General features: G+C 41.2%; 1 protein-coding gene across 1 annotated transcript in view; it reads left to right on the plus strand.

The window, feature by feature from the left end:
* Nucleotides 1-23019, plus strand: part of LOC109401821 (serine/threonine-protein kinase 32A) — a 551348-nt gene that overhangs the window by 32536 nt on the left and 495793 nt on the right. Inside the window, exon 2 of the mRNA XM_062844769.1 lies at nt 14097-14338. Coding sequence (XP_062700753.1) covers nt 14284-14338 — 55 coding nt within the window. The 5' untranslated portion in view covers nt 14097-14283. The remainder of the gene's footprint in view (nt 1-14096; nt 14339-23019) is intronic.

The raw sequence follows: 23019 nt of genomic DNA on the forward strand, positions 1-23019 counted from the left end.
AAAAACTATTCAATCGAGCCCAAATTTGTACCAATGATGCACATATAACAGGTTGACAAACAGTCAAAATTTGAGATTTTTTGATGCACTCTATGAAAAGTTACAGTATGTTGAATTTTTTTGCAGGAGAAAAAAGTTGCCTATCCCAAACATTTTGGCCACCCCCCGTACATATCGCTCCTACTGTTTGATGTAGAGCTGCACAAACACTTTTAACTCTTATATAAATCAAATCAATGGGAGCAACTGGCATTCGGAGTACATATGTAAATATGTTTGTCATTATTCGGTAAATGCACTCACTTGCTTTCAGCAGTGCGTGCAACACTCTTCGGTTTGAAATTTAAATCATGTTAAGCATGAGCATAAAAGAGAGAATATTTCTGCCCATTCAAACTGAGTCGGTATAAGGGAAACCGCGGAACAATAGCTTAGTTAAAAGCAATGTGAGTCATGAATGGCAACAATAGCGTTTACTCAAATATTTCAGGAATTGTAGTGCATTTGGCTGTCAACGAGTACACAGCTCTAGAGATCTGCGTATTGGACCAGCTTACTCCTTAAAGTAATACCACATGGTGGCTCCAGAGAGGAGTGTTTTGGCTTGGCCTCACAATCTCAAGGGGAACGGAAAACGCTAGTTTTTTATTATTACCGACGTTTCGGTCCGTTTGGGACCTTATTCAAAGGCTCAATCTTCAAGGTTTTCTGGTCAGAAACGGTTTTGTTCGACTTAAAAAGTTATACGTTCGTCTTGGTTTATTTTAAGTCCGATCGAGTATGGACCATCGTGATGCGGACAACCTCCCAGACAACCAGTAATCGTACAAGATGTTGCATAAGATGATAAAGTGGAGGCCACATGCGTGCATGCCTCCATTTAGGCGCATGTAAAATGTACGTATATCGCCTCCACTTTGACATATTATTCAACATCTTATACGATCACTGGTTGACTGGGCTGTTCTTTGTCCAGCGGTCTGGAATCCAGGGTCTATCTATCACAATCTTCCACCGAACTATAACAGTACATAATCTCAATCGTATCCACCAAAGAATCCAGAGAGGAGTTCAAGTGGGTCATTGGGTGAAGGCCAACCCGACACCCGACCGAGACGTATGTTAATAAACTCCCATGAACTGTTGACATCGCCCGATCCGTTTGACTATCCTATTCTATCGTCTAGCATCTGGCGGTAGTTCTACTGGGTAGCTGTTGCATTCCCGCAGACATTCTGCAGTTCACAAGCCAAGAGGGTTAAAGTTCTGCAGCTAGCACGAATAGAAACATGTCTGGTTTCGAAGGATTAACAACAGGAAAAGAAAATTTTATATATTCAACATAAAAAGGTTACTATGTGTGGAGCGGACCTGTTGTGATGGTTAGAACACTAGACAGGGTTTGATACGCACCATCCATCCGCCTCGTAAAATAGCAAGGAATCGCCCAAGTTCACCACGATGAACAACGTTCTCCTGTTCAGCAAAAATCACATCCGTCAACTGTACAGGAACTTCGGTCACGCTTGGATCCATCAAAGGGCCCTTCCGTGGATCCATCCGGAATCTTCCTAAATTGATTATCATCCTCCATAAATCTGACGTCTCGGCTAATGTTAATTTCCCCGGTCGTTGTGTTCCAAACACTTTCAAATGACCTAAATCCGGTTTCCTGCCGATTCATGCTCCGAACGGTGTAACGTCAGCAAAACTTCCTTGATAGTCTATTGTTCAACACATGCAAAGACTCATCTCATTCAGGCTTCTGTTCTTTCTTTCCTCCACACCGTTCTTGGCGTAGTCGGCCGTATACTTTATCTTGATGCCTTCTTCAGCGAAGAATTTCCGGATTCTCTGACTCGTAAACTCGCCTCCTCTGTCTTATCGGATGTTTTTCGGCTTCTTTTCAAATTCCTCCACCGTTGCTTTTGACACATTGTCGACACATTGTGAATCACTATGTCTTCAACACCGCCGGTATGAATCGCTTTTCCATCTGCAGCAGAAATACCCGATTGCACTTACTTACTTTATCGGTCAGACTAAGGCCTGAGTGGCCTCTGCTGTACATAGTAGTCGTCTCCATTCTACTCGGTCCATGGCTGTGTGTCATCAGTTCTACACTCTGCGAAGGGTCCGCAGATCGTCCTCCACTTGAACGATCCACCTAGCTCGCTGCGCACCACGTCTTCTTCTGCCGGTCGGATGACTCTCGAGCACCATTTTAGTCGGGTTGCTATCCGACATCCTGATGACGTGACCCGTCCACCGTAGCCTCCCGATTTTCACGGCGTGGATGATGATTGGTTCTCTCAGCAGCTGATGCAGCTCGAGGTTCATTCGCCTTCTCCAAGTTTCGTCTTTCCTCTGCACTTCGTCGTCGATGGTACGCAACACCTTCCGTTCGAAAACTCCAAGGGTGCGTTGGTCCTCTGCACGTAGGGTCCATGTTTCGTGCCCATAGAGGACAACCGGTCTAATCAGCGTTTTGTAGATGGTTAACTTCGTGTTACGGCGAACTTTATTCGATCATAGAGTTCTGCGGAGTCCAAAGTAAGAACGATTTCCTGCCACAAGACGTCTCTGAATTTCTCAGCTGGTGTCGTTGTCGGCGGTCACCAGAAAGCCCAATTTACACGAATTCTTCAACCGTCTCGATTTTTTCACCTTCGATAGAAATTCGGAGTGGCGGGCGCGGTGATTCCTCCCTGAAGCCCTTTGCCATAATGTATTTGGTCTTCGACACATTAATGACCAATCCGATTTAGAAGGCTTCATTCTTTAGTCAGATTTACGTCTCCGCCATTGTTTCAAATTTGGGAGCTACATATAATCACAATATCTTAAGCGAAACCATGCAGCTGAACGGACTTCATGAGAATCGTAACACACATGTTTATCCCCGCTCTCCTTATACACCCTCTAAAGCAATGTGAAACAACAAGCACGAAAGACCATCACCTTGCCGTAACCCTCTGCGAGATACGAAGGGTCTCGAAAGTGTCGCTGATACTCGAACTACACACACCACTCGATCCATCGTCGCCTTGATCAATCGTATCAGTTTATCCGGAAATCCGTATTCGTGCATAATCTGTCATAGCTGGTCTGTCTCGATCGATGGTATCATACACCGATTTAAAATCGATGAACAAGTGATGTGTGGGCACGATGTATTCGCGGCATTTTTGCAACACCTGGCGGATGGCGAACATTTGGTCCGTTGTAGCGTGTTCACTCATGAATCTAGCCTGATATTGCCCCACGAACTCTCTTGCAATCGGTGATAGACGGCGGCATAAAATTTAAATGGTTAAATTGTTTACATGATATATCATGTAAATTTGTGTTTTATTGCATGTAAACATTCTGAGTCATGCTGAATAACATGACATACACTGGAAGTTTACATGATATTCTTTGACATTCACATGCTATGTCATGTATACTTCTGTGATATAACGCTCCAATTATGTGCATCATATTATGAAGATTGCGTTACTCACTGGAACAATCTGTTCCCAGCCATCTTAGCATCTACACTACTACGAGACCTCACGATCCAGGTGACTAACTCCGCCAAAACTCCACTTCTCGGCTGCATTACACTGACAACCTCGTCATGATGCTTGTTTAGTGCACTGTTTTATTGTAGTTTAGACCCAAACCAATTTAGATCCTTTTCGCACAGTTCAGCATATAGGTAAATTTTAGACTAGCTATGTTGTCCATTTCACACACCAATACTAGCCTAGACATGAGCCCGCAAAATTACCGCTTTGAATAGAACCGACTATCATTCGTTACACAGCCGCCATAGAGAAGACCAGCCAATAAATTACAATTCGAAATGATCGTTAGTTTCACCGAATAAAGTAGTTAAGTGTTTTACAATAAATCTGGTTGGTTTGTGACTACTAAAATGTGTTTATTGGTGGTTTAATGTGACGATTAAGTGGATTGGACTATGACGGCTCTTGGTGAACTTTGAAGTGCGTACAGCATACTGGACTCTACGGACCCAAAACGGATAAGAGTACGGATTCCCCCCAACGCTGGCCATTAGACGTAACAATGCTTGCTGTCACTGATGCTTACTATAGGGGAAGGGCAGGTAAGGTGAATGACACTATTCTTCGTTCACACCCCACATATATGTCACAGAATTTTACACTATTATACACACATATCCATTCTATCCAAGAAGTGTTTGAAAACAAAACTAAACGACAAATTATTTTTATAGAATATTGCAAGAATTGTTCGGGATTCATTCAGATGATCTTTCTGAGATTTTTCCAGAATTATTTCTGTAACCATTTCAGAAGTTCGTTATTTGATTTTCAAGATGTTCTTTCTGAATCCTCCAAAAGTTTCCTGTGGAGTTCCTTCAGGATTTTTTTGAATACCATAAGGGATCTTTCTGAGATTCTTGTATGAGCTGCTTGAAAATATATTTTTAATAATAACTTTGTTGGCCTAGGCTAGTTCATTCCAACAGTAGTTCCCTTTGCAATTTCTTTGAGCGTTCCTTCCGAGATTCCTCCAGAAGTTCCGACTAGGATTCCTCCAAGATTTTTTCAGAGAATCCTCCAAGAGTAGTTTAAGGAATCGCTCTTGTAGTTTCTTTAGGCATTCTTTCAAGAGTTTCTGCCAAGCATTCCTACGGTAGCAAATCGGAAGCTTCTCCAGGAGTTCTGGGATTACCCCATACATTACACCAAGCTTTGAGGGAGGCTCAACAATGTTGGCAACTTACGCAACATGTTCAAAGATTCCATACGGAAAGTATGACAGAAGGTGAGAGATGATTCAAAAGGGAAACTTTTGCGTTACGTTGTTTATGGACATTCTCAAAGTTTTTTTTTGTGATTCCTCCAGCAATTCTTTTTGCTCTGTCTGGGAATCCTTAAGGAGTTTTGTTTTTAGTTAACGTCTTTGACATTAGCATCGTAAAGACTGGAATTTTTCCAGGAATTCCATCTGCAGTTCTTCCAAGAGTTCCTCAGGAGCTCTTCCTGGAAATCCTTCTGAGATTCCTCTAGTAGTCATTTCTGAGATCCCTCGTGGAGTTTCTTCTAGGATTCCACCAAAGTTGTTCTTCTGATAATTCACCTGTTTTTTTTTTTAAGATTATTCCAGGATTTCTTTCTGGAATTCCTCCAGAAATTTCTGCTGGGATTCTACCAGGAGTTGCATGTGGCATTCTCGCAGAATATCCATTGGTGCTTTGTACCAATTATTTCTGTGGTTCTTGTAGGAGCTTTTTCTATGGAATTTCTATATCAATTTCATTTGAAATTTTTATTGGAATTCTTTTGGTGATTCCTCTAGTATTTTTTTCTAGAATTTCTCCCAAAGATCCTTGTTATATTCCAACAGGAATTCCTTTTGGAATTCAGCTAGGACTTCCTGATGGAATTGATCCAGTTTCTCCTAAATTCCTTCTGGGAACAATCGAGGAGTTCTATCTGGCATTTCTTTAAGAATAGCTATTTGGATACCTTTAGGAGTTCTACCCCTGCGATTCTTTTTGAGATGTCACACATGTTTCTTTTAGGATTTATAAGAATTGTTTTCTGGGAACCCTCCAACTAGTTCCTTCTCGGATTCCTCAAAGAGTTCAATTTATTAATCGTCTTCGACATTATTGTAGTACAGGCTGGGATTCTTCCAGGATTTTTTTTCTGTGGTTCAGGGATACCTTCAAGATTTCTTTATGGGAATGCACCATAGGTTTTCTCTGGAAATCCTACTGAATATCATATGCGATTCCTCCAGATGTTTCTTGTGGGATTCCTCCAGAATGTCTTTCTGAGATTCATCTAGTTTTATCTAGCATTCTTTGAAAAGCTCCTTCTAGAATTCAGCCAAAAGTTCTTTCGATGATATCTGCAGTAAGGTTTTCTATTCCGCAGAATCATGACCTTTTCTGTGGCTTAGTTGGTTAAAGCGCCGGTCTAGTGGATACGGAGTCGTGGGTTTGAATCCCACCAGAACGATATTTTTTACACAAACTCATCTCTCAATTTGTGAGTTAGCAGCATTCTATGCCTTCTTCCTATAAGTTTTTCTGTATGCTTATGGCATACCAGCAAATCTGGTAAATGCCAGTGAAGGTATCAATATATCCTATGTCCCATCCCAGGAGGAAAAAGCATCGGCAGAGTGACATTACCTTCTTAGCAAAGTCAAGTGCTGCAAGCATTGATAATGTGAAGAATAGTGATAGAAGTAGTCGGTTCTAGCATTTTTCAGGATTCCTTCAGTGAATGACTAATAGTCATTGACTATGTATGTGTAGATTGGACTAGAAGTTCCTTTAGATTTCACCCAGGAATTATTTCGGAGATCCTTCCAGGAGTTTATTCTGCAGTTTTCTCAAAAAATCATTGATAGTTTTCGATAGTGTAACTAAACATTGTTTATGTCTGTTTACAGCCAAGGTTCAATAGTTTAGACACCGACAGTTCTATGTCAACCCAAATGAAAAACAATTTATCAGAATTATCCTCTGAAGAAGACTCTAATACGAGTCGAAACGTTGGGAAAAATATAAAACTATCGTTTTAATTCCCCAAGACTGCAGTGCCGAAATTAGTAGCTCTATCTTCATGGGTTTGCTTCCGAGATTCATATAGGAGTTCTATCTGTGGAGGAGTTCCTTCAAGATTTTCTTCTGAGTTTCTCCAGGATTTCCATCTTGGATTATTCCTCCTGGAATTTTATCTGAGATTTTTTTTTCTAGGAGTTCCTCCTGAAATTTCTTAAATGTTCTGTATAGCATTCCTATAGGAGTTTCTCCCAAGATTCATTTAAAATTCTTTTTGAGGTTCTTCCTCAAAACCTCCTGAACATTAATCGACTGATTTTTTTTTTTCATATAAAGAGTTCCTCCTGGGTTTCTTCCAGAAGTTTTTTTTTCTGAGATTCCATCAGAAAAACTAAAGGAAAGAAACTTATACTCCAGTGTAGAAGGATGCTTCATTCGGCATAGATTCAACGGAGCGAATTGTTGTCCACAAATTTTCGAAGTATGTACACCAAAACACGCACCGGGAAGTTGTACGGAGAGTGGCTGATGAAATTGAGGTGAATTGTGATAGACGACGTATTTATATCGAGGCTGACATAATCATAATACACTTCTAGAACGATGGAAGTGACGTTCCACTCATAGATCCATATACCAATTGGACGCGGCTGGCAAACTGTTAGAAATACTCATCATCTTCACCTTCACCGAGGATACGAATTGATTATCAGGGAACCAGTTTGGACTCTGTAAAAGTGGACCCATAATAGATATTATTTAGTCGGTCATTAGGACGGCTAAGGTAGCGCTTCAAAGAAAGAGAGAAGACCCTCGGTACTATGTAGCGTTATACTAGACAAAGGTGGGCAAAAAAGGCTTTGAGAGCACTCCAGGGTTCAATCTTAGGCCCAATGTTGAGACTGAGGCTACCGGAAGTTGTCAAGTTGGCGGACTTCGCCGTTGATATCACTCTGGTGGCTCCATGGAGGAGATCAAGCTAACGACAGTATACTTGATCGCTATTGTAGAGTATTGAATAAGCTCAAAAAACTTATGCTTGCTCACCCATTAAGTTTCCACTGGGGCACAAGTCCACAAGCAAGTAATCCTCTCCGGAGCCACCTTACGATATTACATATGTCCTCATCTGTCACCAACTCCTGTAGTATCTTGGGAATTGCTGTCACCAGCATATACATCGTATGCATAGGACGGCGCGATAGCCTACGGTAATTACCAGATGCTTCAGTAATTGGTAACAAGTGACGAAGTAATACCATAAGGTGGCTCCGGAGAGGATTAGGATTCATCTTATCGAAATAAAGCTAATAAGCGCTATTTGTTTCGTTTTTTATTTTTTTTTGTTAGAAGTGAGCATACATGATAACAACATGAACGAAAAGAATTGGTGTTTAAATAGTCTGATATTGGAATAGGGTAAACATAGGAGCATAGGCTGGAGAAATGGTACTCATACCGTATTATATTTCAATGGTGCCAAGAAGTTTTATGCCAAGGTTGATTATGTAACGTCACTACTGTTAGGGCTACAGGCAATATAAACTGAGCTCCAATACAGTTAATAAATCTGAAAATATGGTTCAGAATACAAAAATAAAGTTTTTGATTATATATGAAACTCTTAAAATATCTGATCTAGTTTTCCACTAGTAACACATTTTACCCCGCCCTTCCCCATACATCTAGTCCTGCGGCGCTGGTTGCTGGTTTGAAGTTGGCATCAACCGTGTCGAGAGGCCTCTTGTTTGTTTGGTGTCGTCGGTGGTTTTCATCGGTACACGCGGACGGATTGACATACATATCCAACCGCGCGCGCCCCTCTCGAAAACCCAACCTTTGCGTTCGTCGGATAATCCAACCAGATTTGTAGTAGGACTTGGTACATGTCAGGTTTAAGAGCTTTACGCGGGGGCTGAGTGTCTACTCGTATGACATCACGCACCGCACGCTACAGTAGTGCAGTGGTGGTAGAGATAGAAGCTACGCACGGTTAGCAGCCGCCACCAGTCAGTAGTAGAAACCCGAATAAAAGAAGGGTGTGGTTCCACTTGGCCTCTGTCATTGTGCCGATTCCGTTCCACGTCCACCACCGCCCGCACCACAATATGCGGGGTCGGATTGAGAGTCTTTCGTCCTTCGTTCATACGGCATGCACGATTGGGTTGGTTCAGTCAGTTTGCGTGCGTGGATGGGGCACCGGGGTGATGGATTTCGGTGGTGGCAATCGGGTAAATTTGCGGTTTTTACGGTTTAGTGTTGAACGATGATGGCATGGTGGGTGACCACACCAGAAGCTTTCGGAATCAATCATCTCCGATGGGTGGGCTTATTTTGTGGATTGTGGATCCGATTGTGGTGGAATTAGCTATGCTGAGAAAATAAATTCTTTCATTTCAAACAAAGGCTAATCAGAGTCTTAAGTGGTTTCGTGGTTAGTTGTGAGGTAATAACCTCCCCGAACATAAATATTTTGAAAGTTCTATGAAAGTCTAATAATTACAATACATTGTATTATACAGTATGTAACGTTTTGCGTTTTTTCATTAGAAAAAGTAGATAAAAATAAAAATAAAATTGATTTTTTATTAATGTTTGTATATTAGTTATCAACTTTGAAATATTTCGTTTATGTTTGTAAAATCGGTTCGTGCCTGTTACTTATGCTCTTGTGGAATTTATTTGTCATAGTGTTTGTTAAAGGTTCCTCGATAGTAGCTTTTATAGCATGATAGGCATGGCGCGTACATACCTTTTGGCGAATTACAGGCGCGATGCAAATTTGTCGCCATGCATGATATTCGCCATGCTAAATTAGCTGGCGCGATTCTTAATAAAAGAGAGATATTTCAATAGTCGGACTTTTCGAAAAAAGGCACGGTTTCGAGGCGCAAGACAATTTTCTACTAGTTCATTTCGCTACACAATCGGCTGGAAAGCAGAAGTGCGCGAGTATAGTTCCAAGTGTTAGCTTCAAACTACGTTTGAGTTCGTTGAGTCTAGAGCTGAAAGTTATTTGAGATTAAGTTTGAATTTTAGTGAAAGTTAATTTGAAAGTTGAAGGTAAATTAGTAGTGAGTGAGTTTAAGTGCCTTTAAGTAATGTAAAACGTTTTTTGTGATTTTCTTTCTTGTATAGTGGATCGAGGTCCATAAAATCCGCGAATTCTGCTGATAATTTTATTCAGTGACAGAATCTACGAAAAAAGGTAATTAATTAATTTGGATCTAAAAGTGCTTATTGAAACTAATTCGCTTATTAAAACTAATTCCTGTTGGACGTGTAGCACCCAGCAGCGCTTTTTTCGTACGGCTGGATTTCCGTGCTATTTCGGCGATCGTCATCGCCGAATCGGGGTGTTATTGGCGGAGTGAACCGCCCTTTCGTCCGTTGAACGCGACCCGTGTGCCCAGCTAAGGCCCGCCTTCAAAGGCAGCCAAACGGAGTGGAGTGAAGTCGCTAAGCTATTTTCCGTAGCGAGTAATCCCCCTCGGTCGCCAAAAGCCGAAGGTAGGTCCAATTTCGTCTAACCCCGTGGACCAGGGAACGAGAGTTTTGGTTCGCGTGCAGCGTGTCGTCAATTGCACGCCGCGAACCCGGTCACAATCCAGGTACATAGGAGTAGTGGCATCCCCCGCTCGGTCATAGTAGGAACCTAAGTACGCGAAGCCGGGTCGCTGGGCTCTGTAGCTCTCCTATCGACTGGTGAGGGACCGTCCCGGGAATCGTACGGCATTTGCCGCATACTCTCGTCGAGATAAACCGGAAGCTTCCGTCCAGCCGCCACTCCCTCCGCAACGATTATACGGCCATAACGCACACGGGTCTCCTCGTCGTCGCTGCGCGCCAAAACGCAGCACCAACACGCCAGGTACCGCCATCTTCGAGAACCGAAGGACGCCATCATCGAGTCGTCGAGCTTCGTCGTCGCCCCGCCATCGATCGTCGTCAAAAAACCTGCGCAGGTACGTCAAGAGCTTTTCTTTTACATGGCCATGTTTGCTCTTTCCATTCCGTATTGAAATTTCCGTCCAACACGAATGAGTCGCCTAGAAATAAACGGTTAAATTTTTGAAATTTAGTTCACTTACATTACTTTTTACGTTGCTTATTTTTAATAAACATACACACCAAATTTTTTGAAACGCTTCCAGCACAAAAAAAATCAGCTAAATAAATTGCTGAATTTCAGCAAAATTTTTGCTGCATTTCAGCACTACGTTGCTGATCAACTGTCAAAATTGCTGGATGGTTCAGCAAGTTGAAAAATAATTGCTGATATTCAGTAAATTCGAATGAAATCAGCACAAAAAAAATCAGCAAAGTTTGCTGAATACCAGTAAACAAAATTTGCAGTGTACTCACTACCTTTAGTTACGTTTCGTTCCGTTAATCTGCTCGATTGAGTAAGCACCTCTTCGGCTCTCCCTAAGGTTCTGTTAGCCTGCGAAAGAGTAGAACTTAATCTTGCGTTTTTCGAAGCAATTCTGCCATTTTTCGATGAACCGTTCGAAAACCATCCCTGAGAGGAATAGTCTCTAGCATAGTCGGGCATACTTCAACACGACCGGTGGTCTCTCTCTGAGAGTGGCGCTTAAGCCACCGCGCTTTTTCGACCTTCAAGAATAGTTTAGCGAACGGTTACAAGTATATTATGGGCATCATACATAAAAACAATAAAACAACAATTTAACTAATGGTCATGTAATATACAATATGCCTAAAATCAATTGCTGGAATTCCGGAGAATCCCTGGGAGGAATTTCGGAGTATTACTGGGAAGAATTTCGGAGAATTTATAGATAGGGTTCCGGAATCATCCGACATAGAAATTCCTGGGACGTATCCCGGAGAATTCCTGGGCGGAATTCCGGAGAATTAGTGGGCGGAATTCCGGAGAATTCGTGGGCGGAGCTCCGGAGAATTACTGGGAGGAATTCCGGAGAATTACTGGGCGGAATTCCGGAGAATTCCTGGGCGGAATTCCGGAGAATTCCTGGGCGGAATTCCGGAGAATTCCTGGGCGGAATTCCGGAGAATTCCTGGGCGGAATTCCGGAGAATTCCTGGGCGGAATTCCGGAGAATTCCTGGACGGAATTCCGGAGAATTCCCGGACGGAATTCCGGAGAATTCCTGGGCGGAATTCCGGAGAATTCCTGGGCGGAATTCCGGAGAATTCCTGGGCGGAATTCCGGAGAATTCCTGGGCGGAATTCCGGAGAATTCCTGGGCGGAATTCCGGAGAATTCCTGGGCGGAATTCCGGAGAATTCCTGGGCGGAATTCCGGAGAATTCCTGGGCGGAATTCCGGAGAATTCCTGGGCGGAATTCCAGAGAATTCCTGGGCGGAATTCCGGAGAATTCCTGAGCGGAATTCCGGAGAATTCTTGGGTGCAATTCCGGAGAATTCCTGGGCGGAATTCCGGAGAATTCCTGGGCGGAATTCCGGAGAATTCTTGGGTGCAATTCCGGAGAATTCCTGGGCGGAATTCCGGAGAATTCCTGGGCGGAATTCCGGAGAATTCCTGGGCGGAATTCCGGAGAATTCCTGGGCGGAATTCCGGAGAATTCCTGGGCGGAATTCCGGAGAATTCCTGGGCGGAATTCCGGAGAATTCCTGGGCGGAATTCCGGAGAATTCCTGGGCGGAATTCCGGAGAATTCCTGGGCGGAATTCCGGAGAATTCCTGGGCGGAATTCCGGAGAATTCCTGGGCGGAATTCCGGAGAATTCCTGGGCGGAATTCCGGAGAATTCCTGGGCGGAATTCCGGAGAATTCCTGGGCGGAATTCCGGAGAATTCCTGGCCGGAATTCCGGAGAATTCCTGGGCGGAATTCCGGAGAATTCCTGGGAGGAATTCCGAGAATTCCTGAGCGGAATTCCGAGAATTCCTGGGCGGAATTCCAAGAATTCCTGAGCGGAATTCCGAAAATTCCTGAGCGGAATTCCGGAGAATTCCTGGGCGGAATTCCGGAGAATTCCTGGGCGGAATTCCGGAGAATTCCTGGGCGGAATTCCGGAGAATACCTGGGCGGAATTCCGGAGAATACCTGGGCGGAATTCCGGAGAATACCTGGGCGGAATTCCGGAGAATTCCTGGGCGGAATTCCGCACAATTCCTGGGCGGAATTTTGGAGAATTTCTGGGCGGAATTCCAGAGAATTCCTGGGCAGAATTCCGGAGAATTCCTGGGCGGAGTTCTGGAGAATATCTATCTATCTATCTATCTATCTATCTATCTATCTATCTATCTATCTATCTATCTATCTATCTATCTATCTATCTATCTATCTATCTATCTATCTATCTATCTATCTATCTATCTATCTATCTATCTATCTATCTATCTATCTATCTATCTATCTATCTATCTATCTATCTATCTATCTATCTATCTATCTATCTATCTATCTATCTATCTATCTATCTATCTATCTATCTATCTATCTATCTATCTATCTATCTATCTATCTATCTATCTATCTATCTATCTATCTATCTATCTATCTATCTATCTATCTATCTATCTATCTATCTATCTATCTATCTATCTATCTATCTATCTATCTATCTATCTATCTATCTATCTATCTATCTATCTATCTATCTATCTATCTATCTATCTATCTATCTATCTATCTATCTATCTATCTATCTATCTATCTATCTATCTATCTATCTATCTATCTATCTATCTATCTATCTATCTATCTATCTATCTATCTATCTATCTATCTATCTATCTATCTATCTATCTATCTATCTATCTATCTATCTATCTATCTATCTATCTATCTATCTATCTATCTATCTATCTATCTATCTATCTATCTATCTATCTATCTATCTATCTATCTATCTATCTATCTATCTATCTATCTATCTATCTATCTATCTATCTATCTATCTATCTATCTATCTATCTATCTATCTATCTATCTATCTATCTATCTATCTATCTATCTATCTATCTATCTATCTATCTATCTATCTATCTATCTATCTATCTATCTATCTATCTATCTATCTATCTATCTATCTATCTATCTATCTATCTATCTATCTATCTATCTATCTATCTATCTATCTATCTATCTATCTATCTATCTATCTATCTATCTATCTATCTATCTATCTATCTATCTATCTATCTATCTATCTATCTATCTATCTATCTATCTATCTATCTATCTATCTATCTATCTATCTATCTATCTATCTATCTATCTATCTATCTATCTATCTATCTATCTATCTATCTATCTATCTATCTATCTATCTATCTATCTATCTATCTATCTATCTATCTATCTATCTATCTATCTATCTATCTATCTATCTATCTATCTATCTATCTATCTATCTATCTATCTATCTATCTATCTATCTATCTATCTATCTATCTATCTATCTATCTATCTATCTATCTATCTATCTATCTATCGGCTTTCATCTTCATATACTTCTGTCTTCTTACCTCTGATATCTTGTTTATATTTAAATCAATTCTGATGTGTTTTTGTCGCATTTCTTTTGTTTTCAGATCGAAATCATCCCTAATCATCATCACAGTGAAGTGTTATACCGAATCGAAAGCACAGCGGGTTGCATTAGCGTGATGGAGTTATCCTCCTAAGTGAAAGAAGTAGCTTCGAGAGATTGAATATACCTATGTGTGATTTACGTTGAAAGTCGATACAATATCTATCTCGACACATACACACAGCAGTATGGGCGTCAACTCGTCATCCCGGCAGGATGCCAGTCTGCTATCGGATGAAGATGGTAAGTTTTGTTTGGGTGGATTTGCGGTTGAACCCTGTCCGGAACTTTACGAGGGGATGAATTTGAGTGTAGTTTTTGTAAAATATAAAATTTTGTCCTCTAATATTTTTTTTGTATGCCTTTTATTTTCAATTTCATATCTTCCAACTCATAGTTTCCATCTTTTGTCTTTTGTGTACTATCTTCTATCCTCTTTTCTTTATCATCTAACTGTCATTAACTTTCTATCTTCTCTTTTTCTAACTTCTTCTATTTGTGTTTTTTTTTACTTCTTCAACCTCTAACCTTCTGTTTTGAATAATCTTTCTTTTCCATATTCTATTCTTCTTTGAGTTTCTTTCTTATGTTTTGCGTCTACTATCGAATACCATCTGTTTTTTTTTTATCTTCATGCTTCTATCTTTCAACACCCATTTTCTATACTCCACCTAACTGAAAATTGGTACATAGACACTGCAGGGTTAACCAGAGTGTATCACCACTGTTTCGTTTGCCGAGTGCTAGTCTCGGCACACACCGCACCGACTGACTGAGTGCATGATACTCCTCGTATAATCAGATTAATCGAACCCGCATATCCCCAGTCGCTCGGGTTGGGTTATTTATTTAGAGGCTTCTCGAGTTCATTCGAGCTCCATTGCGTTGTTTGGTTGACTTTGGGTTGATTTGAGAGAAGCTATGTTTTGGTATAAGAACTTTTGTCATAGAGAAAATTTCGTTAGTTCTAATTATAACGAGATGGATTATTTATTTTAAGTTAAATTGTTTTTTTTTTTAACTTTTCTCTGTTAGTAAGTTGTAAGTTTTGTCTAATAACTAGTACAGTCATAGCACAATCATGGGTCACCCACAATTATGGGTCAATTCCATTTGAATTGCATGGTGAACTGTCTGACTAATAATTGTGACAGAGTGACCCATAATTGTGCTATGACTGTAGGTAGTTTTAAATAAAAGGCGACTCGACAAGTCAGATAAATGCTTTTCCCAAATTTTACAAATTCAATTATGCATAAAGCGAAAAATTCCGGTATTTTTATTTACCCGATTTTACGATTTTTGAACCACCTAACTATACCTAGCTCTGCGGCTTATTTGGTTAGAGTGCCACTCTGTTTAGTCGGAGTTGTGAGTTCGAATCCCGTCAGCACTAAGTAGTTTGTTTTTTTTTTGTTCAAATCATGTGACTTTTTGTTTATTCCGCACAAGCTTATATCAAGGGGGGTTTCCACCAAATCGAACCTGCTGGTGGTGTGGTTGGTCGTTCGTTGAGTGATCCGTGCTAGCATACGGTGTGGGGTATGGAGCTTGGGTATCAAAACGCGACGATTAGTGGTTTCGGACCAGAACCGGGGTGTTACACACTGCTACGTTATACTGAGAACAGTGAACACCGAACAATTCCATTGTCCTGGTTTGTGGTTGTTCGCCGTTGAGGGTTTTAGGTTTGCAGCTTCAACGAGTTTCGTGGCCTACATAGGCGCCGATGCAGATGACGGTGACGGAAGAGTGATTATTTCCAGCCTGTGATGCTCACGAGAGTATATTTGTTGTGCGTACCATTCACAGTTTGGGCGCCAATTCTTGGAAAACTGATGGCGAACAATCAATAAACCGCAACTTGGGGCTTGGGCAACTAATCGTGGAGTCCTCACTATTGTTACAATTTGCTTTGTACATGGAGTGACTTAATCGCGATCCAATTTTAATGGTGGTCAGCTATTTCATTTAATATAGAACGAATTACAAAATAAAAAACGTTTACAAAATACAACAAGGAGCTTTTCTGAAACTTGTCGAAAAACATAGCAAAGCGAAGCAAGGAAAGCAATGCTGAATTATGATTTCTGATATCCTATTTCAGATTTCAGATTTCTGATTTCTGATTTCTGATTTCTGATTTCTGATTTCTGATTTCTGATTTCTGATTTCTGATTTCTGATTTCTGATTTCTGATTTCTGATTTCTGATTTCTGATTTCTGATTTCTGATTTCTGATTTCTGATTTCTGATTTCTGATTTCTGATTTCTGATTTCTGATTTCTGATTTCTGATTTCTGATTTCTGATTTCTGATTTCTGATTTCTGATTTCTGATTTCTGATTTCTGATTTCTGATTTCTGATTTCTGATTTCTGATTTCTGATTTCTGATTTCTGATTTCTGATTTCTGATTTCTGATTTCTGATTTCTGATTTCTGATTTCTGATTTCTGATTTCTGATTTCTGATTTCTGATTTCTGATTTCTGATTTCTGATTTCTGATTTCTGATTTCTGATTTCTGATTTCTGATTTCTGATTTCTGATTTCTGATTTCTGATTTCTGATTTCTGATTTCTGATTTCTGATTTCTGATTTCTGATTTCTGATTTCTGATTTCTGATTTCTGATTTCTGATTTCTGATTTCTGATTTCTGATTTCTGATTTCTGATTTCTGATTTCTGATTTTTGATTTCTGATTTCTGATTTCTGATTTCTGATTTCTGATTTCTGATTTCTGATTTCTGATTTCTGATTTCTGACTTTTGATTTCTGATTTCTGAATTCCTATTTTGTTTCGATGGAATCCGTACAGGAATGGTTTATTTACGATTAAATTATTGTTATGGTGACGATGAATTCCTCTGTAAACAATCCGAAAATTCATCTAAATCTACAGATGCTCTTCCACGAAACCCCCGTGGATGCATAACGTAGCTTAAAAATGAATTGCTGAATCCGAACAAGGAAAAACTATTTTACTATCCTAGGCATCATCATTCTACCGTTGCGTTGCGTTGGAACGTTCAATATTTACCTTCTGCAAAAGCGGAAAACAGATCTGTGAGCAGATGGCTGACATGATTTAGTTCGTACGTACGTACGTGCAAACACATTTTATGTGTGTCAATGTGTAGTTAAACGGAATTAAAAAGTTTGCCGTTCTACTCATCGGTCGGTACTGCTTGGCTGCCTTGATTGAAGTAGTAAGTACACATATACGAAGAGCTTAGCAACGATGGGCTACATTCTACGGATATTACATTTCTGCACTGCCACGCCTCTGCTAAATCCGGTTAGAAGAGCGAGATTTAATCTAACAGTTGGATTCAATTTGGTTGATGTTTTAACTAGGTTTTCACACCTGGGTCTCTCTTACTTCTGAAGAGGATTAATCATAAAACTACGGGGAGTTCCTGTACAGTAGTGGCGAAGTCCTACGCCAAAACGTGAAGAATTCCGGTAAACTATTACGAAGACTTCCGGAGAATTCCTGGGAGGAATTCCGGAGAATTCCTGGGAGGAATTCCGGAGAATTCCTGGGAGGAATTCCGGAGAATTCCTGGGAGGAATTCCGGAGAATTCCTGGGAGGAATTCCGGAGAATTCCTGGGAGGAATTCCGGAGAATTCCTGGGAGGAATTCCGGAGAATTCCTGGGAGGAATTCCGGAGAATTCCTGGGAGGAATTCCGGAGAATTCCTGGGAGGAATTCCGGAGAATTCCTGGGAGGAATTCCGGAGAATTCCTGGGAGGAATTCCGGAGAATTCCTGGGAGGAATTCCGGAGAATTCCTGGGAGGAATTCCGGAGAATTCCTGGGAGGAATTCCGGAGAATTCCTGGGAGGAATTCCGGAGAATTCCTGGGAGGAATTCCGGAGAATTCCTGGGAGGAATTCCGGAGAATTCCTGGGAGGAATTCCGGAGAATTCCTGGGAGGAATTCCGGAGAATTCCTGGGAGGAATTCCGGAGAATTCCTGGGAGGAATTCTGGAGAATTCCTGGGAGGAATTCCGGAGAATTCCTGGGAGGAATTCCGGAGAATTCCTGGGAGGAATTCCGGAGAATTCCTGGGAGGAATTCCGGAGAATTCCTGGGAGGAATTCCGGAGAATTCCTGGGAGGAATTCCGGAGAATTCCTGGGAGGAATTCCGGAGAATTCCTGGGAGGAATTCCGGAGAATTCTTGGGAGGAATTCCGGAGAATTCCTGGGAGGAATTCCGGAGAATTCCTGGGAGGAATTCCGGAGAATTCCTGGGAGGAATTCCGGAGAATTCCTGGGAGGAATTCCGGAGAATTCCTGGGAGGAATTCCGGAGAATTCCTGGGAGGAATTCCGGAGAATTCCTGGGAGGAATTCCGGAGAATTCCTGGGAGGAATTCCGTAGAATTCCTGAGAGGAATTCCGGAGAATTCCTGAGAGGAATTCCGGAGAATTCCTGGGAGGAATTCCGGAGAGTTCCTGGGAGGAATTCCGGAGAGTTCCTGGGAGGAATTCCGGAGAATTCCTGGGAGGAATTCCGGAGAATTCCTGGGAGGAATTCCGGAGAATTCCTGGGAGGAATTCCGGAGAATTCCTGGGAGGAATTCCGGAGAATTCCTGGGAGGAATTCCGGAGAATTCCTGAGAGGAATTCCGGAGAATTCCTGAGAGGAATTCCGGAGAATTCCTGAGAGGAATTCCGGAGAATTCCTGAGAGGAATTCCGGAGAATTCCTGAGAGGAATTCCGGAGAATTCCTGAGAGGAATTCCGGAGAATTCCTGAGAGGAATTCCGGAGAATTCCTGAGAGGAATTCCGGAGAATTCCTGAGAGGAATTCCGGAGAATTCCTGAGAGGAATTCCGGAGAATTCCTGAGAGGAATTCCGGAGAATTCCTGAGAGGAATTCCGGAGAATTCCTGAGAGGAATTCCGGAGAATTCCTGAGAGGAATTCCGGAGAATTCCTGAGAGGAATTCCGGAGAATTCCTGAGAGGAATTCCGGAGAATTCCTGAGAGGAATTCCGGAGAATTCCTGAGAGGAATTCCGGAGAATTCCTGAGAGGAATTCCGGAGAATTCCTGAGAGGAATTCCGGAGAATTCCTGAGAGGAATTCCGGAGAATTCCTGAGAGGAATTCCGGAGAATTCCTGAGAGGAATTCCGGAGAATTCCTGAGAGGAATTCCGGAGAATTCCTGAGAGGAATTCCGGAGAATTCCTGAGAGGAATTCCGGAGAATTCCTGAGAGGAATTCCGGAGAATTCCTGAGAGGAATTCCGGAGAATTCCTGAGAGGAATTCCGGAGAATGCCTGAGAGGAATTCCAGAGAATTCCTGAGAGGAATTCCGGAGAATTCCTGAGAGGAATTCCAGAGAATTCTTGAGAGGAATTTCGGAGACATCCTGAGAGAAATTCCGGATAATTCCTGAGAGGAATTCCGGAGAATTCCTGAGAGGAATTCCGGAGAATTCCTGAGAGGAATTCCGGAGAATTCCTGAGAGGAATTCCGGAGAATTCCTGAGAGGAATTCCGGAGAATTCCTGAGAGGAATTCCGGAGAATTCCTGAGAGGAATTCCGGAGAATTCCTGAGAGGAATTCCGGAGAATGCCTGAGAGGAATTCCAGAGAATTCCTGAGAGGAATTCCGGAGAATTCCTGAGAGGAATTCCAGAGAATTCCTGAGAGGAATTTCGGAGACATCCTGAGAGAAATTCCGGATAATTCCTGAGAGGAATTCCGGAGAATTCCTGAGAGGAATTCCGGAGAATTCCTGAGAGGAATTCCGGAGAATTCCTGAGAGGAATTCCGGAGAATTCCTGAGAGGAATTCCGGAGAATTCCTGAGAGGAATTCCGGAAAAATCCTGAGGGGAGTTCTGGGGAAGTCGTGAGTTGAATTCCGGAAAATTTCAGAGAGGAATTCCGGAGAATTCCTGAGAGGAATTCCGGAGAATTCCTTGGAGGATTTCCAGAGAATGCCTGGTAAGAATGCGGGAGAATTCTTGGGAGGAATTGTGGAAATTTTTTGAGAGGAATTACAGAAACGTAGTCCTACGCCAAAATTGATTCAAAAATTACATGAGTTGAACGTTTCTTATCAGCAGCGATGAGTCGCGTGAAGTGCTTCCCAGCTGCGAAAACATTCTTCCCCCATCTTGGAATGTGGAAAGCTGCGACGATAGAATGTTGTTTGGAAAACTTACGAGAAAGTTTAATACGAGCTCCAGCGCTAGGCCAGCTATAGGTAGTGAGTGTTTGTAATGCGCTCATCGTACGACAATACCGAGTGTTTTGCTGGAACTATTTTTAGGAATCTGGTGCTGCAATGATGCAGCAATGGAGGGCTTGACAGCATGACACCTTCCACAGGCATCTTGCCACATCGGATATGCAATCTACGTCACTCGACGAGAGTACGAGTTGTACGATAACACACTCACCTAATGTCATACATAAATTAGAAAGTGTGTGGGTGGCAGTGACATGCACGTTTGGTGGGGGGCATTGTTACACACGTATAAGTTTGCTATTATCTGCTCCTTTCGAGCTTTCTCAACAGCTGCAAAATTACAGCAAAACAAGACACTTATGGCTGCTTGAGTCGAAAGCCACAGGGAGTGGACCTCCATCTTTTAGGTTTTGTGACGGGTATGACGCCTGAAACTGGGGTTTTGAAACTAAATTATAGCCTGAATAAAACCAACTGTTATATTTCTCGTTATTTAAAAAGCTTGATAAACTAAAAAAAAATGACAATAGAATCAATTTTTCGTAAGTTTTGTACCTAACACTACTTTAAAGCCTCAATAAAACTAGTATTTCTACTCGAATTGGAGGACATTTTTCTGTACGTAATGAAAGTTAATATTGATCCAAAGTCTTGATAAAACTAAAGGCGCTACTTTGGAAGGTAGCACGTTTTCTAAGCCTGAATGGTAGTTTAAAACCTTGATAAAACCACGAATACTGATCGGGAGTTCTATAAACAATATTGCAATTTCCGAAGCAGCACTTTGAAGTCCAACTAGTTTTAGTTAGGTTCTGCTTAGCTTAGTTAAAACCTTTGTATTTTTTTGGTTTTATGGTGGTTTTAAGGTTTCCGCGAATAGATTTAATTTAGTAATGTTGCTCCAGATGTCTTGATAAAACCAATAATGCTAATAAGGCAGATCCTCCACACAATTTCTGAAACCTGACGAGAAATATCTGCTTCTCTGTGGCACATCAGCCTTGTGTGATATTTTTCCGGAAATGACACTCAACGTCAGCAGCTCTAACCGAAAGACCCCATCAACACCCAAAGACTATCGCATCGAGGACGATAGGTACCTACATGGTGCACCCTACACCCGTGCCCACGTAATCCCCCGAGACACTTGCCTCAGAGAAGCACTTTCACCACCAACCACCAACGCTCCAAGAAGAGAGCAAGCTCCGTACGTATGTCACACGATACTGTGACTGGGGGGCATCGTCGTCGTCGATGACAATAATGACGGCCAGGGCTGCTGTATGCACTGCACACGTAAATAACTTTATTTACTAATTTATCAAAGTGATATCACACCGCCGCTGCTGCTGCTGCTCCTCAGCTGTTGCTCTTGGCTCCGCCAGTTCGAACTCTTTCTTGAGGTTGAGGGTTTAGGGGCTGGTTGTTGAGGTTGATGGTACGTGACCTGAATTTCTTACTGCTGCTGGAAGCGATTCATTATTCTCCGGAAACGTTGTCATGTATGCTGGGTGACAAAAACATAATTGTTCCTTGTACTTCGGTTGGATGTGGGTACTGAGTGGCGATGATGATGGAGGTTCAAGGAGGGCTATTGAGAACGCTATGTGCAGGTGCACTGGCTATGAGATTCATGAAAATGACGAAAGCTGAACAAGCAAAACAAATAGAACAGACAGTAAGAGTTGAAAATTAAGTGAACTGAATTATAAAAAAAGAACAGTAAAAAGCAACGAGAGACAATATAAAAGTAGCATGGAAAAAGGACACAAAAAACACAGGAGAACAAAAAAAATAAACCATTTGCAAAAAAAAGAACACATAAAGTACGCAGAAAGAAACATTAAAGAAACACAGAAGGTGCATAGGCGTAACATACAATAAACACAGAAGAAACAAAAGACAATTGCAAAAGAATCACATAGTCCATGACAAAAAGGAAGAATTCAGAAGAAATACAGAAAAAAAATAAAAGGAACGTAGAAATAAATAATCAATATTGCAGAAGAAACTCAGTATTACATAGAAGGAACACAGGAAGGAAACATAAAGAAAACAGAGGAAATACAGGGGATGGCCAAAATGTTTGGGATAGGCAACTTTTTTTTCTCTCACAAAAAAGTTCAACATGCTATAACTTTGCATAGAGTGCATCAAAAAATCTCAAATTTTGACTGTTTGTCAACCCTATTATATGTGCATCATTGGTACAAATTTGGGCTCGATTGATTAATCTTTCGCAAAGTTAGAACCGTTCTCATAATACACTATTTTTTAGACAACTTATTTTTGAGCTGTCATATCTCGGAAACCAGTGAACCGAATTGAATGATTTTTTTAACGTTTATTAACAATATATTGATACTTAATTCAACGTTATAAAATGTAATATTTTCTCACGGCGAACTAAGTTATACCGGGTTGAATTTTTTCCCATTTAGAAAAAAATAAGTCAAATTTACAATAACACACAAAAATTACTAAATGTGTTCTCCTTTAATCTAAGTAGACTCTAATATATCAGATTAAAGATAACTTGAGAGCATAAGTGGAAAATTTTTGGACATCGACACTAAAATTTATTGACATTGACGTAAAAAAATTACATTTTTTCGAGAAAAATTCAAAAAGTGTCAATCCATGATAACTTTTTTCAACGTTCAAAAAGTATCTATGTTTTAATAGTTTGTGGAGAATTTGTATATTGTTAGTATTT

Source organism: Aedes albopictus, chromosome 1 (assembly GCF_035046485.1).
Source record: "Aedes albopictus strain Foshan chromosome 1, AalbF5, whole genome shotgun sequence".
NCBI classification, from domain to species: Eukaryota; Metazoa; Arthropoda; class Insecta; order Diptera; family Culicidae; genus Aedes; species Aedes albopictus.